Raw genomic sequence first — 18,316 nt, forward strand, 5'->3', positions numbered from 1 at the left:
CAAATTAACTCTGTCCACTGGTTTGTTTCACGCCAAGAAGTGCAGCAAAAAAAAAAAAACGTCTTATCCCCACTTGATCATGACTCGTCCATTTTGGTCTAACATAATTGATCCATAATTATAGGTAAACCCGAACATCTCATCTTCGCAGTTAAAGATTACTCCGCTGTTCAGTGGTATTGGTTAAATACCTACAGAGTATAATTAATTTCTCAAGGAGGGGTGTTAAAAAAAAAAAGAAAAGAAAAAAAAAAGAAGGTATGTTTCATCTACCTGTTTTTAATACAAACTCTGAAAAGCCATAAATTTGAGAAAATGATTATAAGATGATTTTAGACTCCTTGATGATGTGACGCCTTCTGCTTCTCCTACCATGGACAAGCCATAGATGCAGTAGTGCACGGACTCCAGATGTTTTTCAGCACCAGGGAGCCTTAGAGTGGGGAAAAATTTTTTAAGGAGCCCCACATAATCCTAAAACCAACCATCTAACCACTCAGGTCTGCTTATGCAATTAATGGTAACTGGAGCCTCTCCCAGCTGTCATGGGGTGAGATGTGGGGAACACCCTGGACACAAACACAGACAGCCATTCAAATTTACACCTACAGCCAATTCAGAATCACCAACTAATCTTACATGCACGTGTTTGGACTGTGAGTGGATTTGAACCCAGGACCTTATTCTTGCTGTGAGGTGACGGCACTAACCATCGCACCACCATGCCTCCCAGTTTGGCCACTTTTGCACTTAGGAGTTGGCTAATAAGCCAAGCTAAAACACAGCAGAAATGGTTTATCACCGATGGAAGAGATGTGCCAGAATCATCAGTGTTTCTATTGGCCTTCAGATAATGTGAGATGGAGTCATAGATATAATATGCTGTTTAAAGCTGCAAATACACTGTCCCTGACAAAAGATGACTAAAGTGAGGGAATTGTGATTATATCTTTTATCTTTTGTTTGTGGCTCCAAAACAATGGCTCTGTCACACAATGAATAGAGTACTTTTCCCATCCATCCATCTTCTTCCGCTTATCTAATTCAATGTTGCGGGGAAGCTGGAGCCTATCCCAGTAGCCACAGGGTGAAAGGCAGGGTACAACCTGGATAGTTCAGAGCACTTTTTCTTTGTTTTAAAAAAACCAACCTCATACACTTATTAACATTCTAATAGAAATTTAGGTAGAGAGACTGGGTACATATCAGACTGATAGTACACAGCAGTATGATTCTGTACTGGAAATGTCACAGTCACTCATGCACAGCTGGTTGCCATCCACTTTGAGCATGGTCCACAGGGCAGAACCAGCACTTGACACCTGGGGAGGAGTGGGGTACAAAGAGGGTGGGGCAGTGTGTGGGGAAGCAGGCTGGGTCAGATCGGGACCACGGGGTTCACTAACTGTGTACCTTGAACGCTCAGACAGCATTGAAAGAAGGAAGGCTAACAAGCTCTCCGCTCCTCTGAAACAAGAAGCAGAAGCAAGAGAGAAAGAGCCCACGGTTAGAAGCACTGTTACACATCCCACCTTACACATAGTGTTAGACACACACACACAAAAAAAAGAGAAAACTTTTTAGAAAGGAGGAAGAGAAACTTCATTATGTTAGGACAATATCTGTGAGTAATATTAGGCCATTTATCATGAAGCACTGTTATGTAAGATGAAATAAAACGGTAGGAATATATAAACAAACAATGGGGTGGATAACTGAATTACGGAGCTTTTTCATAAGTCGGCAGAAGACGACTTCAATGCATGCGATCAATCACACAGCCATAAGTAGCAAATTTCACAGCCTAAATGAAATTACTTGGGAGCTAGAGCAGGGGGTTTCTTCCAGGGCAAGTCTCACATTCTCTCTCTTCCAAAACACGCCCCGGGCTCGCTCGCAAACACCTTCCAACAAGCACACGCTGACACACACATCTACAATCACACCGTTAAAGCTGTTTCCGTTTCACCATCAGTGGCTCCCTGTTCTCTACAGCAAAGCCATTTAATCACCCGACAGATACAGTCAGTCATCACTGCTCATATAGTCTGAGGATTACATACATTCCTCTTTCTATACGATACAGGCTATTCTGTGGATGGTGTCCTTGGACTACATATGTCACAGCATGTGTGTTCCTGTGTGCGTCTCGATCCTTGGCTCCCAACAGAGATGGTCGAGCCTGGCAGTCCACAGGGATGCGGCTTCATGGGAGCAATCAATAACCGTAAGTGACATGTGCCAAGTGTATTATGTCCACAGCTTCACTGAGCTTATTTATTTTGTGGCTGTCTGCTTCAATCAAGGCTAGTTTACGCACTCTGGGTAGACTGATGGGGGGAAGGGGGTGCGAGGTGGAGATGCGACAGTAAGACTGCGATCAAACTGCGCTCAACAGGAGCGTGATTAAAAAGTGTTTTATTTAAATTTGCCTAATAGCTAGCAAGAAACTTAATGTGAAGCATGTTAATGGAAACCTTTGTTTTTGTAGTTTTGTGCACGTTTGCTGATGTTCTCACACATGCTCTTCTCACTTTCTCTCTCACATACACTCACCCACACTCTGAAATGTTGGGAGGCTCCTCAGTGCTGTGGGTATCATCATCATCATCATCATCATCATCATCACCACCATCAGTCGCCTTCGTGCCCACTGCGACTTTACAACTGGGCTGTGTGCGTGTCTGTCCACAGGCCTCTGAGCTGAGCCCGGACTCGGGCCCTTGCACCAGCTCTGGCCCTGAGCTGCTGGTCTGAGGGATGGTGTACACCTTGGAGGAGTCAGCGGACATACAGTATTTGGCACCGCGGGCCAGGGGACTGCCAGAGTGGTGTGAGCCACTGATCAAACAGCAAAACATAAGGCATAATGTAACTCAAAAGTGACCACAAAATGAATGAGTTTAAAAACAGAATGGAAAAAAAAAAAAGGGCCAAAATTATAACAAAAACATGAACAATCAATAAAAATGGTGCCAGCAACATGTTGGATGTAAAAAACAAAAACAAAAAAAACATGGTTTAGGAATGCTGCTGCCTTCAGCATGATGGTATAATTTAACATTCATCTTCTTTGCTTTTACTTATTCTGTTATTTATATCCTGTTACAATGGTGACTGCACATATGCTCAAACCTTCTGTTTGTGGGAAGCAGCCAAGAAAGAAAGGATGAAAGTTGGGTTTTAGAGGGTGGAGAGGGGTTAAAACAGCATGTTCCAAACAGAGGCTAAACTGAGAGACTATACCAAGATAGGTAGTGATTATTTTGTGAATCATGCAGAGCTACTCTAGTACATGTAGTGTCCAAAAACTGCAAAAGGGGGCTCCCTTTAATCTAACTTTAATCTAAATACCGCTGCCCTTCGACCTACACTGGAAGAAGTCTCAGTTCCAGTTTCTCATGTAAATATTCCTGCTGAACTTTGTCCTTTCAATATTTCGTCAAATATCAACTGACAAAACACATTAAAGGGTCAGTGCACTCAAATCACACAGAGGCATTTTCTGCTTACTCTCAGTGCTGTGCCTCAAGCTGATTTATGGTCCTACAAGCACACAAAATAAAGTGACTGCGTGTCACAAGGTGACTGGGGGAAATACTCCTATTTTTGTTAACCGGGAGAAGTGACCCTTGAAATTATGATCAAATGGTCACATATATCCTCTACTCAGAGGATATAAACAGTAGCAACTATATTGCTATACAGGATTTAGCTAATTTGAATGATGTTTTGCACCATTTTACTTTTCTATGATTACGTCCTCAGGGTAAATGTGTAAATGCTTTAACTCTATTCAAATAATGTGCAAGTTGAAGGATGGAGGTGTCACACTTAACAGTGATTTGAAAATGAGCCACACAATGGGTAATGAACACTGCTCTCCTGTCTTTGCTTTTTTTTTTTTTTTTTTAAATCTTCCTTTGCCCTTTGCCATTTTAAGCCCCCCCCACCCCCTCCAACAGCCTCACATCTGCTACAACTTCCTTCATTCTTTTCATAATTAATATGAAACTGGATAGTTTGTGGGTTTTTGTTTCTTTTTTTGCCTAATTAGGATTCATCTGTTAGCTGCTGAAATGGATCTCAGATTTAGGTCCATAAAGATGTCAGAGTTTTGCTACTAAAACATTCTTCTAAAACACCCTAAGACATCAGAGCTGGCTTTGGCTGGAGGCACAAAACACTCTGTTTCCATATTCATGCCCATCTGCGCCACACCCTGCAAAATGTGCTCCTGCTGCTTCACTGTTTGCTCAGATGACACTCTGGTGTCAAAGACCATTACATAAAAGGTGGGAAGCATCAGAGCAGTCAAGGTGATAGCATGGGCTCTTTCCTCATTTCTGAGTGATATTCTGGCAGTTCTTATGCCTCCCAAACAGGTCAATGATGTCAGAAGACTGTGGTAATTTAATCCTATATGGTTTCCCATTCGGTTTCATACAGATAGACTGAGTGGCTTCAGGGTCAACCTTCAATAACACCATTTCGCTTTCCCAGATGGGCCCCAGTTGGGTATGGAGTACTTGGAGGAGACTGGGATGAGCCTCCTGATGTTGCCCCAGCCTGACAGCAGCAGCAAACAGGAGCTTTCAGCACAACTGGATGAGCCAGACTGTGTGTCAGCAGAGAGGAGGCACGACTGGGTGAAAAGGTCAGTTAACAGCCAGCAACCTCTCTTTTGTGCATGTGTTTGTCTCTGCATGTGTTCAACAGAACAGTTAATGGGCCTGAAACTTTGTACGCACATCCACGTGTTGGAATATAGTGGATTTTGCTGAGAGCCATTTAAAAAAAAAGGGGGTGAATTTTCACAGCAGGCAAATCAATGACCCCAAAAAGATATAATAAAGCCACACAAGGAAAAAGGTATTTGACCACAGGGAAAAAAAAAAAAAAGGTGAAGGATATAAGCTGGCAAAATTTCCAGGAAAATAAAATTAAGGGAACATTAAAGTCTCCCAGGAAGGGATTCATTCTCCAGAACAACTTCAGTGCTGCTTGGCATGAATTCTTCAAGTCTATGAGATGCTTTGGTGTTTTGTGGTGGGTTTAGAAAGTGCATTTTATAAGTGCAGCTCTAGTGACCGTTAAGGCAAGATTCTGAGTTTGTGCCCATCAGCACCAGATGACACTCAATGCATGTAACAGCCTGCAATTACTCAAGGTTCTCCTTTGATTTGTCACACACTGAGCCAAAATCAAGCTTTTGGTACAAAAGGCCATTTAGAAGACACAAATCCTGCACTGTACCTTGAATGGGATGAGATCTCGCTCAGGTCTCCGATGCTGCCCTCTGTCACATGACTAGACAAAATGGCAGAAGCATAGCCCTGTGGGAGGTACATTTTCCCATGATCCTCTTCCGATGCCCCGTCCTCGTGGTGCTCCGACACCCACGGGTGCCCCTGCTCCCTGATTCTTCCCTGTAGCAACACTCGGGCCCCAGGGGCCACGCAGGGATTAGTGTCTATGCCGCTGTCAGTGGATGCACCTTTGATGTAAGTCAGGCCCAACATCTCGGGGTCCATCAAGTCTCCAGAGCCAAAGTGCTTATCGTCACTGTTGCTGGAGGCGTTGCTTGAAAGAGTGTTGCTACTTGAGTGGCTTGAGTTTTTATCACCCCCCTGGCGCAGAGAGAGGGAGAGCAGGGGGACAGGGTGGGGGGTGGGGGTGGAGTGAAGGAGAAAGAAACGCAGTAAATCAAATGAGGTCAAACAGCAGCTGCAAATAATTCTTACGGATGCTTTAACATTCTCGCTACACCAGGCAAGGAGCGGTTTACCCATCAGGCTACATCACATCGTCATGTGTCCCTGACTGAGGCAGCAGCTTGTTTTCTTGAGGCCCATTACACTGTCAACCAGTTGACAGTAATATGTAGAAAGGAATAAAAACAGACTGTGCTGAATGTCACATACTTTGCATGCAACCTCTGAAATTCTGAGGCTTATTTGAGGAATCCTCCATGATCATGAGCTATTTTTTTCAGCTCTGTTATCATTCAAGCTGAAATAGATTTTAAAGTCACTTTAAGATTTAAGGCCAACTTATTTCAATGTGCATCATCACTTTTGACAATCAATTTGCCATCTAAAAAAAGGGGTTCAAATGAAGGGTATTAACAGCTATGCTTAATTTTAGAATATAAGCCATGAATTACAAAGGTTTGTACTGTGATGCTGTCTTTACTATGCTTTACTGCTAAATCACTGATGCAGTTTAAAAATCACAACACATCAAAAACAGTTGAAAAAGCAAGCTCTGTACATTATGGATGTACAGTGCAAAAACAAAAAAATGGTTTAATTTTTTATCCACTTCCAACAGTGGTGGAAAGCACTAAAGCATGTTGTTAGGTGCATTAGCCAGCCTCCAGCATCAAAGGAGAAAGAAAAAAGCAAGGCAGTGTTGGGGAAAAGAACGATAAATCAGAGTGAGCGGGGTGAATACAGAGAAAGGAGAAATGAGGGGCTAAAACACAATGTATTCAACCTTCAAGGAAAAAGTGTCCTAGAAATGTGTGAAACAACCAGAAACAGCGATGAGATGAGATTCCCGTTAGCATGCTGATGAAGGGAAAGTGATAAGTGCAAAGAGCGTCTAAAGGGGACGATATGAACATCTGACTGAACACCACAATTGAGGTTCTGATTGCAGCAAAGCCCATAAACAAGGGCAATCTGAGCTCACCCTGAAACAGTTGTGGGATGTAGCAGGTCTGACAGTCAGACAGACCTGAGCTGGCAGTGCAGGACTCTTTAATTCCAACACAGTGCACTTCGAGGCTGAATAAGACTAATGGTTTTCCAATATTAAGACCTTCACAAAAGCTAAGAACACATTTCTAAATGTTATTAAAGTCACCTGGACAGAAACGAGGTGAGCTGATATGAAAATAGATCAGACACTTACCCTGGACAGCTTGTTGGGCGAGTCTTTGCCTCCTTCTCTTTGCTTCAGAGGGTTCAGGATCTTGGTGGAGGGGATGTGCCATTTGGCCTCTGTGGAGCCAGAAGAAAAACCTGAAGCAGCTGGTACAACTCACAGACTGTATATAAAAGATGGACATGGCGATGGCACCACCACCACCACCCACTGATTTGTGGACAACAGTTTCTGAGCTTCGACTCTGACATTAGAGCTACCATGTTTGGTGACCACATTTGCTACTATTAGCATTCATATGCATTCATAAAAGGTACGTTCAGCATCACACAGATGCTAGCAAATTAGCACACACATTAAATAATTTTAAAAATTCTCCAGAAAAGTGAAGCACAAACCTCTCTGTATGCTAGTACAATTTACCAAATATGTGGTCGTGAGATCCAGTTCAGTGACTCAAATTAGTCAAATTTAAGCTGTATAATATAAACAGATGAGTTCTACAAAGATTTGCCACCTGTAGTTGTTATAAATGGCAAAATTAGCTTTAAATAAAAGTTAAAGGTGGTAAATGTGTTTATTTCTGCCATCCTCAAGCGGTCATTCAAGGAACTGCAGTTTATGGCACTTTGTTGGGTTCATTTTTCAGCACCAGAGACTGAAGATTAATATGAACAGACCAGAGTTACTTTACTGTTAAAATCATATCTATAAACACGGGAGTGTAAAAATTCTCTAAAACCACCATTAACAGGTCTGATCACTGATCGCGATTGGATTATGAACAAAAATAAACTCCAGTATTCTGATGCATTTCGTGGTCAATCAGACATCACAGCTTTCACCACATTAGCTTACTTAAGCCACAGTCACAGGCACAGAGACCGGCAATCAACTGGTCTCGAGGCCCACTTGACTGTGGCTTTAACCATTAACAGCTCCATGTGCGTATCATGGTGTGGGAAGATGGAACTGCTACACAAATTTGTGGCTGTTTACAGCAAGTTACTGCCTTTGTTTCAGAATTGTTACACTCCTGCTATACATGTATGTTAATCATGATTACTTATACAGAAGGGACATCAGACTAACCTGCAGACCTAGTCCTCTCCAGAGTAGGCTCTCTCTCCCTGTGGATCTCTCCATCCCCTCCCTGGATGTCCCCTACCCGCTCGTGCAGGATAGGGGAGGGACACCTGGAGGAAAGAGGGAGGGGGGGAGGGAATGGGCTATAAATTAGTTTTTCTATAGAGTGTGCTCTTTATTCTACTCAAACAAAGGCTTCAATAGATTCACCACAGATGTACCGCAATTAGCTCAACATCATTTAAGGTCAAAACACTTGAGCTTATAATAGAATAAAGAAACTGCCAGACAACGCTGACAAGAGACCTTTTTTTCTTTGGACTCAGCTTGCTGGGTGTTTTTTTTCTCTCTTGACAAAAGGGTAAGAGCAGCAATTTTTTTCAATGTGGGTCTTAATTAAACCTTTAAGAGCTAATAAAGGTTCCAGCAGATGAACAGAGGCCACACTGTCTCCTGATCTCTGACAGAGCCCAGAGATCAGTCGACTAGTCAACATGTCTGCTGTTTGGCATCGGGGCAGCTCTGACAGGGCCTCAGGAGTTCAATGCACATCTGAGGCCTCTGACAGAAAGGCAGCAGTGGGGAGCTAAGCCTCTTGTCATGGTCTGTAACCACTTACAGACAGACGTAGTTCTCTGATGGATCCCGCTCATGTACAAGAATCAGCCTGATGATGTTACGCCTGCGCAGTCTACAGGCTGCGCTGCTCCGCAGACCATTATATAATTGACAATAAGATAAAGAGCAACATGTTGAAAAGAGATCTACATTGTAAAAAAGGGTAAAATAAGTGAACTGGAAAATCTGATGACAAAAGGATTTGCGGTGACAATAATCAAGTTGACAAATGCTACAAAGCCACATACTCTCTGCCTCTCAATAATTTCTGTCTCTTTTGATTATTTATTAAGCCCAAATTTCTGGGGTTAATAAAAAAAAATAATTTTTTTCCTCTAACAAACTCTGTCAGAGTTTGTAAGAGTGCCCCGTCAGTCACGGTAGCAGATATCAAAAGAAATGTAAGACTCCTTAGAAATGATTTCCAATTACATTTAATTGTGAATGCTTTTCTTTTTCTTTAATCTACTGAACAGCAGAGACGGACATGCCCAAAGCAAGAAAAAATCCTTCACTTGGGTGAGATTTTCAATGGCACTTAACTGCACAGTTTAAATTAAAAAGCGCCAATGTACGTTTGAGGCAGCGTTTCTGTTCTTCTGAAAGAACTCTTGAAAGTAAAGCTTTGGGATGACTTCATGGAAACTATAAAAATGCATGTTAAATGAAACTCATCTTCCATCTTCTCCCCATTATGCTCTGGATGTGGTATTAGACCATGACAGGCATAATTTTATTGTTTTGTTAGATTACTTCCTGAAAAAAGGAGAAAAAAGTAAGTATGACTGGCTATAAGTGCAGTGATGATTTGGTCATTTCATGTGGAAAAATTGCTGTCATTTTGCAAAATTGCAAGTTCTCAGAAATAGTCCTGGGACTGATTGGAGCTGCATTCATTACTGTAAAACCGCAAAATCCTGGAGGGACTACTTAAAGGTTATTTCCAAAAAGAAAAAAAAAAAAAAAAGTCACACTGCTGTGGCCCTGTACCCGTCATATCCAGGCTGCTGGGACCATGTGCTGCTGCCACAGGGTCCTGGATCACTGGAGGACGACTGGTTACTGGGGGAGCTGCGGTAGTGCTGGTCTCCCTTGTTACATGAGGTGACCTGAGGATTTTCCATATCCTGCACAGTCCTGCAGAAAAAAAGAGGGACAAAAGATAGAGAAGTGGTCAAAACACTACCAAAGATGGTCAAAACTACAGTTATATACATCATTTATTATCAGCTGACACTAACTTCTTATTTGTTTAGAAAATTCACATGGTGTGGATAACATTTAATTTTTTTAAACCAAGCAGTCTACAATGCATAGGGATATATATCTTTCCTCAAGGTGAGTTTTTGTTGCATGACTTAAAGAGTTACTTAATTGCACAGATCATAATTTGAGAGGAAATTGTAAATCTTAGGGCATCATTATAGGTTTTCATGCAGGGGAAACGTCCGCTGAACGTGAGAAAATGTTAAAACCGTTAGAGAAGGAAAAAGGTGTCATATTTTTAAAAGGGCAAAAGAAAAAGAGATAGTTATGGAATTAGCCTCATTCAGTAATCCAGACGGTGATTCCCTGTGTGGAAGTAAATACAGAAATAGCTTGAGGAAGATTGAGATTTCTGCTCTTACTTGGCTTATTACCAAAGTTTAGTCCTTTACCTAGTTTGACCATCACAGCCTCCAACCTAATATCTTGAGACACGATATTTCTTTGCTTACTTTGGTCTAGCCAGGAAAAACTTGCAGACGATAGAGTGAAAAATAAACACTGGATGCGAGTTATGTCTGCTGCCTTCCCTTTAACCATCACACCAAATGAGGTAAGATGACCGGACGGAAATAAGACTGTAATAACATAGGCAATATGGCTTTCACATTAAATCATGAGCCAAGTCTGGCTGGATATCCTTTACTCCTTATAGCTGTGTCTCTTGTACTTACACATTTGTTTGGGACCAGGTCTGCAATAACTCGATTTCCCAGCTTTCAACCTTTTCTAAATATAAAGCCAAACAAGACCGTCACACTGACAATTTAGACTGGAAATTTGCGGATAACTGATTGAAAATAATCCAGTAGAACTTGGATTTGAAAATCCAAGTATAAACATCCACAAGGTGACACATTTTAAGCATCAACCCTTTCTGCTTGCTCATCCGGTTTCTTTTCTTTTTCTTCTCCTTTTTTTTTTTTCCTCTCAGATCTCCATGGGGAAATAAACTGTCAGTATCTCAGTTGTACCACACATCATCAAACACACTGGCCAGAGCGCCATGTTTTCTCTCTCAGTCAAGTGTTCAGCCAGAAGCAGCTGCTTTTTTGTTCTCCGTCTCCTCTTCCCCTGACATAAAAAAAAGTTTTGAGGGGAGAGAGATTAAAGGGTTGGTCTGATTTGGCTCCATAGCAGGCGTCATATTTTATGATTGCGAAGGATCCAGCTATATGTGCGAATGAACTGATGCTTTATCTGAGCTGTAAAGATTCTTACGTGGTCTGCGAGACAAGTAGGTCCACACCCCCGAAGCCTCGTCAGATGAGTAATTTAGTGAGACCACCTGTCGGGTTGCATTTTTGTACATTTAGATTTAAACAGAAATTTAGAGGCTCCGTTTTAATTCATACTTCAAATCTTAGAGCTCAATCATTGTGTGAATTAAAAAAAAAAAAAAAACTAACTAAAAAGGAAAATTAGTCGAGCTACACAAACTAATGGTCAGCTAACCTATGCTGATTTATTCCCATAGGATGTGTGACTTTATGACACACAGTCTCATCTTCCTCCCCCCCCCTCCTCTACTCCCACTCCCTCCAGGGTGCTACATATTGTGGTCTTGGGAAGAGCACTCTCTTTGTTTCTGCAGTAATTGGATGAGATGAGCGGAGCTGTGTCAGTGTCCCCATCACCTCCTCCTCAGCAGGGTGCAGGAAAAGGGAGGGAGTGGGGGGGGGGGGGGGGGGGAGCTGGAGAGAGGGAGTGAGAATGGAGAGCTCCAACTGCCAGGGACTCGAGGCAGAGAAGGCAGCCATTATCCCAGTATAGTCAAAACAGGCAACACGGGGGGGCGGTGGGGGGAGTTGGTGTGACACTGGAAAGGTTATCGTGACTGTAGGGGTTTCATTAGAGTGAACAAATCACTGCTTTACATGGCTCAATGGAGATGTCCAAAAGAGACACAGGCTAGGACAGGAACAAAGTCTGAGCGTGGTCTTATCATCCAAAGGGAGATGAAAGTGGAAGCCGTGAATTCATTTAACTAAAATGCGCCATTTATATGTATGCAAATAACCGAACACAATAACAGCTCCTCAAAGTGTAACTGCAGCTCTTTACTGAATAAGAAAGGCTGAGAGTTCAAAGATTTCCTCTGAAAGGATGGTGTCTTTGGACTGTCGTGTTTGATGATGAGTTTTACTCTGCCTCGCTTTCTGAAAAACCTTGAGCTTCAAAAAACGTCTCGTAGCATCATTTTTATTCATTTGTTTAGTTAATGTTTTGCAAGCACGTTTTTCTTTTGATGAGATTATGTAAAAAAGCTGTTTTCACTAAATGTTTTTCTTTTCTTTTTTTTTTTTGCTGGCATCTGTTTAAATCTTCATTGTAGTCTTTCATAGATACAATATATAATAAAGCCATCAGCGGATACCCACATTCATTAGAAACCCAGAGGAGGGGGTGTTTTCTTTCAGTGTAGATAATAGAAGTTTTATTTAAGCTCTTGTGCTGCCCCTTTATTTGCATGTGACTCAATATAAAGCAGCAAATAGTTTATTTTTTCACTATGTTTCTGTAATGCAACCTCACTTCCTTACAGTTATCTGATTGCCCAAAATTAGAGCATACCATACTCAAGTGCTGTTTTCAACCCTTAATAAAAGCCAATCTGGGCACAAGCAAGCAACTGAAGAAGGGCAGTAAAGAGTACCTGGAACCATCTGGCAACTTCCTGTCAAAGGAGGTGCTTCGTGGGATAGCTGCCTGGTGCTGCTGGAGGATCTGCTGACACTGCAGGCGGTCAGGGCCCTGAGTGGGAGAGCCTCGGGACAGTGCTCCTGCAGCCGTGGGCACCCGATGCCAGGTGGTATTTCTCCTGAAGGGCGTCTTGTACTCACATGGTGTACCCTCGCTGTCCACCTTGTACTCCACCATAGGTATACGGTAGAGCTCGGAGCAGCCCCTGAGAGGGAGGATTGAGAAGGAAACAAAGGTTAAAGTTCATCGGTGGACCTTAAATGACAAGGTGACAGCAGCATTAAGTTTTACGGGTGGCATATCTAATGATATAAGTTTTAATCTTTTGATTTAAGCTGTCTGTAATAATACGGGACACAACCATAATTCCATAATCATGACATCTGCAGTGTGCACATAATTATAGTCAGTTTAAAAGTTATAATATTTATTATTATAATGCAATGAGAATGTTTATAAAAGCCAATAAACCCATAATAGAATGTTATAAAGACACTAAATCACATTATAGCATTATACTTTCATATTATATTACACATTTTCAGCCATGAAACTGAAAATTTAATAATTTTGTCTTGATGTTCTCTGTGAAAACTAGGGTGAAGTGTTCACATTTTGCCTCTCCATGATCTCACCGCAGCACGCAAATATTTAGAAATATTTAGCCTGAGCTGGACCTTTAGCTATACACTGTTCATTCCTGCACATGTGAGAACAGCAGACCTGTATGTGCACATGGAGGGCTAACAGGGACATCTGAGGTACTTAAAATGCTTACCACCTTTTCTGATCATTTTTTACGGAGCTGAAAATCTGAGCTCGCCATTTGACCTGTAATGGGTATTCCCTGAGTTGCTACACACTGGCAGCTTTTCAGTGCACCACCTCCATCCACTCACTGCTAACAACACTGAAGATCTCTGGGATGGACAAGGCCTGTGATGCCATTTCATGCAACATTAATCATCGAGGCAGCGGCTTGGTGTGTATGTTTGGAAAGAAGGGGGGGAGGGAGGAGGTTAACTGGGTGGTGGGTTGGGGTTAAAAAGCGTGGGCACTCTCCTAGTTCTCCAAAAGGATTTCAAGCATGACTCTAATGATTACACACAGACACACACACACACACACACACACCCTCCAAAGTCTATTTTCCAGCATCCACTGGAGGGTGGAAAGCTCTGTATACTTTTGCTGTGGTCATACATGTATACATAGTGGGGTTTGAGGAGGGTGCGCTGGCTGATTGCAAGACTGCGGTGAAGGGGGGGGGTGGGGGGGGGGGGGAGTAATCCCTCTCAGAGAGACCCTTTCATCAATCTGGGCCATGGGTGGCTGGGCTGTTTACAGCAGGGTTCCCACTGGAGCTGCGGGTGTTATAAGATATAACTAGAAGATCATCCTTTGCTTCCTTCTCTTCCTCCACTGTGACTCTCACATCTGTCTGATGTCAGCGCCAGCTGGCCTCAGAGAACTACATCCTCCCCATCTTACATACTTAATAGTTCTTACTATACGTATGTTACATGCATCACTGGTTTGGTATACAGGACAGTGAGATGAGTGACATTAGAGCACAAGAGGGTCATAGATATCCACAAGTGAAGCTGCTGTGTGTGTACAAAAGCTTAGAATGGGGGGATTTAATAGACAGAACATTATCTCATTACAGTCAATGTGGCACCTGAGGTCTTTCAATCAATTATTGTTCAGGATGCATATAATAAAAAAACAAAAACAAAAAAAAACTGCTGCTCAAGTGTTTTTTAACGTGGCTGCCACTCATTACCTTGATTAATTGTGTGTGTGTGTGTGTGTGTGTGTGTGTGGTCATACTAGGCTGTCACACATCATTACTCTAATGCTAACAGCTTGTCAACAGTGAAAGTCTCAGCTTTACTCTCTTGCTGTGCTTTTTGCACCAGAATGACCAGTAACTGACAAAGTGAATAGCCCATATGATCCCAATATTCTCCCTCAGCACTACAACTACAGACTTAGCGGGAACAGCCTTCATATTCATCTATGAGGAATGTGCTCCTTGTATAACGGCGACCTGAGATGGAGTGTATAAATCATTGGGAAACAGCAGGAAATGGGTGTTTGGTCAACAGTTAAACCTTGAGCTCGGAGGGCCGGTGTTGGAGGAGAGTCTGTCGGACATTTCTAGCCAGGCATGAGGAGAGGAGGAAGCGAGTGACTGGTGAGAAAATAATAACTGTCTTTTTCTTCTTGATTCCACCGAGAACTGCTGCAGCTCTCTCCCAGTTTGCGAGTGGCTATAAATTATGCCACAATGGCCTACATAAGCTTGGAGAGGAATATACACAACTTGAGACAATGCACAGCTAAAAATAAAAGCTCTGTCTGATTTAATGGGGGAAATACTTTGACAGCAAAAACTACAAATCATGAGGTGACACGACTAAAATATCAAAAAAAAAAAAAAAATAGAGTGTTAAGCTTTCTAAGTGGGTGTTTGGAGGTGAACATCCAGCTCCTTCAGCCATTAGGCTCTTAACGAATCACAATAGATCAGTGTGACAACAGGACCTTAGACCTCAGTCAGAGAGCTGTCAGCCCAATGACAGGGCCAGCGAATGAGAGGACATGCTAATCCATTCCCACACTCAGAGTCCTTGTCACGGCAAAGAGTCACAGAGGTGGTGACCTCCACCAGTGCTGTGCAGACCATTGTCAAAGGGTTCATTAAATGAGGTGTGCTGAAGACTTAAGGATGAAGACTTATTTGCAAACTGATCTAAAGAGAAAAGAGAAAAAAAAAAAACCAGGTCTTGTGAAGAATGTGAGGGGATTAAGTGGAACAATTTGTGATGCAGGTTCTTTGGGTTTTGGGGTTTAGTGGCGCTCCCTTTTTGCAGGGTGCTGGCATGGGAAATGAGAAATCCAGCTTTACTTGAGTCCAGATGAAAATCCACAATGACAAGTCTGATAGTACTTCAAAGGAAAGGTCACAAGTGGCCATCTGAATGTCATAGTCAACACTCATTATCAGCGGGGGCTGAGACACGGGCTGAACCCTCCGTAAATGATATTAAAAAGCAAACATTAAAGGCCGGGACTCAGAGAACACATAAGGGGGAAAAAAAAATCCTATCCATGTAGCATTTGCTTTTCTGCTTCTATTTGTATGTCTTGTAATGAACGTCCATTTTAGTCCATATTGTACTGATCCTTCTGTTTATTCTTACATCTCTGATGACCACATACCAAAACACACAATCTCTGCCATGTTCTGTACATTGCATTCCTGTTTCAAAGAGCTAATCTTTTTCATCTTTTTCTCATTAGTTTGCTCCAAGGCTGACATGCTGAACTTGTTTAAGGGTTTTCAGAGTGATGATGGAAAAGCCTCTGGTATTGCACTGAGCTAAAACCACATCCTACCCCCAGTGTAAATAAATACAGTACTAGGTAAAGCTAATATTAGAGCCATATCACAGCTTCAGGCAGAGCAGGGTAAAACCATTTAGGGCATAAGCAGCTTTAGGAGGTTTGCCACAAAACAATGCTACACTATAAATGTTTCTTTGTTGTTTAAAAAAAAATCTAATTTGACACCATCTCAGCAACAAGATGGCAACATCACTCCTTGTTGAATCGCAAAAGTAGGAAGTCTAAACAATATTGGAGCGATTTAAAAAGAATAAAAGAGGAAGCGCCTTCCAGCCGCTGCATGTACTTATGAAAACATTTTTCCTTGTCATGGTAGCAGCGTGGAGCCAGAGCACATTGTCTGGAGGTCATGAGACTCTTGTCCATTGTTGCTAGATTAGCCCCCAGCTCTCTGGCCACAGGGGACTGACTGGGGCCTTTGGGCCCCTGCTGAATTCCTTTCCGTTGAGATAATACTAGAGAAACTGGAGCGCTTATTGTTGACTGCAACACTTTAGCAACTCCAAGACGCAGCAGCGAAAAGTGTTGAGGGCCCTCGAGATTCTTCACCTGACCTCTCACCTCTTGATTTGTTGGGAGTCTTGGGAGGATATTCAGAGGAGCTGAGATGGAGCTGTTTGGTTCTCATGGGACGGCGATGAGAAACTGTTTCAGTGGGGATGGGGAAGGCTCAACATCACTGACCAGTCTGCTGTAATACTTACTAATCTGCCAGACGCCTCTATTAACAAATGCTATATATGGGTCACCCTCGGCTCATTTATGTGTCACAACACATATTATACACACACAGCATGACATAATCACTGTACAAAATTCTACTGATGGATTTCTCTGTAGTTTGTATGTTTATTTTTAATGCCATTTCTTATTGACTACCCATACTACAATTACAGACTTCACTGGTTTCAGCGGGATCAAGTCAGAAGTCTTCACCTGGCACCGATGCCAAACGCTCCTTTTACCAAACCCTCCGTCCTTTAACGACTGCTCTGGACACACATTCTGTCGAGACAGAACCAGTTCTGGAGGATGTTTGTTGTATCTGCTTTCTGCATTCCTGGACTGTGATGATGTTTGTATCATCGTGTATCATCACAGATCGTGGTGAGAGGATTAGACGTCGGTTCTGCCAGAGAGGCTGCTTTGTCGGTTTCACAAACGAGGCACGTTAGCTCACCATCTGGGGGAGCAAATATGTTACTCCTCTGTTGCCAGACCAGAATGCAAAAGTTGAAGGACAGTTAAACTACTATGCGTGCGACCTACTGTGACACACACACATCCGCAGCTGATTAAGCGTATACTCATTCAGAATATTAAGCGAGGCTGTCTAATCTAAAACTTGCTCACCCATCATATATTCGCAATCACTTTAGTTCATGTGTTTAGAAAAGCACAGAAATACACTCGAAGAATGAAAGTACACTGCGATTCATTATCTGTTTGTTATCTACAGGTTATTCATTTGAACGATTAGTCGACAACATTAACATTATCTGTAACATCACAGATAGAAAAATGGGATTACGACGAAGTATTCTTTCAGCGCACTGTCAAGCCACTCTGCCATGGCTGTCTGTGACAAAGTGGAACCAGCATTTTCCTACTACATAAATCTGTCAGCCTGAAGCCGAAGAAAAACAAAGATGTCGAAAATGTGAGTGTGAAGGAGTGACGGATATGATTTCACAGGGCTGTCTGTCTCGCACAGACAAAACAAGCAGATGTGCTCTCAGAACAAGCGTTTTACATAGACCTTCGTCTCTTCCCATCACACACACACACAAAAAGAACATTTGAAATACGCTCCCTCTTTTTATTTCAAGGGCGGTGGACTCTTCGTGGGTGTGTGTGTCCCTAAAAAAAAAAGGCACACACTCCCGTCCTAATTGCTGAATAGAGCGTTGTGCAAGGTTAGAGAAAAGCCATCTACAAATGTGAGCTGTCAAACAATGGCAGCGAGAGTTGAGCCATTAATCAAAAGGCTCTTCTCATTATCATTAGTGGGAAATGCTGACTGTCCGTGTCTGCAGCCCTGCTGGAGATTTCCCTCACAGCAAAGAAAGACTTCCCTCCAGAGAAATCAGTGGAGGACAACATAAACTGGTGTAACACAAACAGTATGTAAGCATTTCTTTATGCTAATCATCTCAGACGTGAGAGCAAATGTCAAGCTAATTTACACCACCTGCCAGGGAAAAATACGAAAACCAAACTACTTTTCTGTTATGGCTTCATTAATTTTTTGGGAGCACCTGCTTCTGTCTCTCTAACTGCAGGACAACAAGTAAACACAACAGGAAATCTGCATTTGATTTTTAAGTCATTTCGGCTT

The 18,316-nt window shown here is 42.4% G+C and overlaps 1 protein-coding gene across 5 annotated transcripts in view; it reads right to left on the minus strand.

The window, feature by feature from the left end:
- LOC115793263 (signal-induced proliferation-associated 1-like protein 2) overlaps positions 1 to 18,316 on the minus strand; it is an 82,579-nt gene that overhangs the window by 11,668 nt on the left and 52,595 nt on the right. For 3 of the 5 annotated variants that reach the window (XM_030748156.1, XM_030748153.1, XM_030748154.1), the window contains exons 10-16: positions 12,518 to 12,769; positions 9,586 to 9,732; positions 7,984 to 8,087; positions 6,919 to 7,007; positions 5,257 to 5,630; positions 2,557 to 2,841; positions 1,414 to 1,467 (exon numbers count right to left, since the gene is read on the minus strand). In XM_030748156.1, coding sequence (XP_030604016.1) covers positions 1,414 to 1,467; positions 2,557 to 2,841; positions 5,257 to 5,630; positions 6,919 to 7,007; positions 7,984 to 8,087; positions 9,586 to 9,732; positions 12,518 to 12,769 — 1,305 coding nt within the window. The remainder of the gene's footprint in view (positions 1 to 1,413; positions 1,468 to 2,556; positions 2,842 to 5,256; positions 5,631 to 6,918; positions 7,008 to 7,983; positions 8,088 to 9,585; positions 9,733 to 12,517; positions 12,770 to 18,316) is intronic. The other 2 variants (XM_030748155.1, XM_030748157.1) reach the window with 2 other exon arrangements.

This window comes from Archocentrus centrarchus, chromosome 15 (assembly GCF_007364275.1).
Source record: "Archocentrus centrarchus isolate MPI-CPG fArcCen1 chromosome 15, fArcCen1, whole genome shotgun sequence".
Classification (NCBI taxonomy): domain Eukaryota; kingdom Metazoa; phylum Chordata; class Actinopteri; order Cichliformes; family Cichlidae; genus Archocentrus; species Archocentrus centrarchus.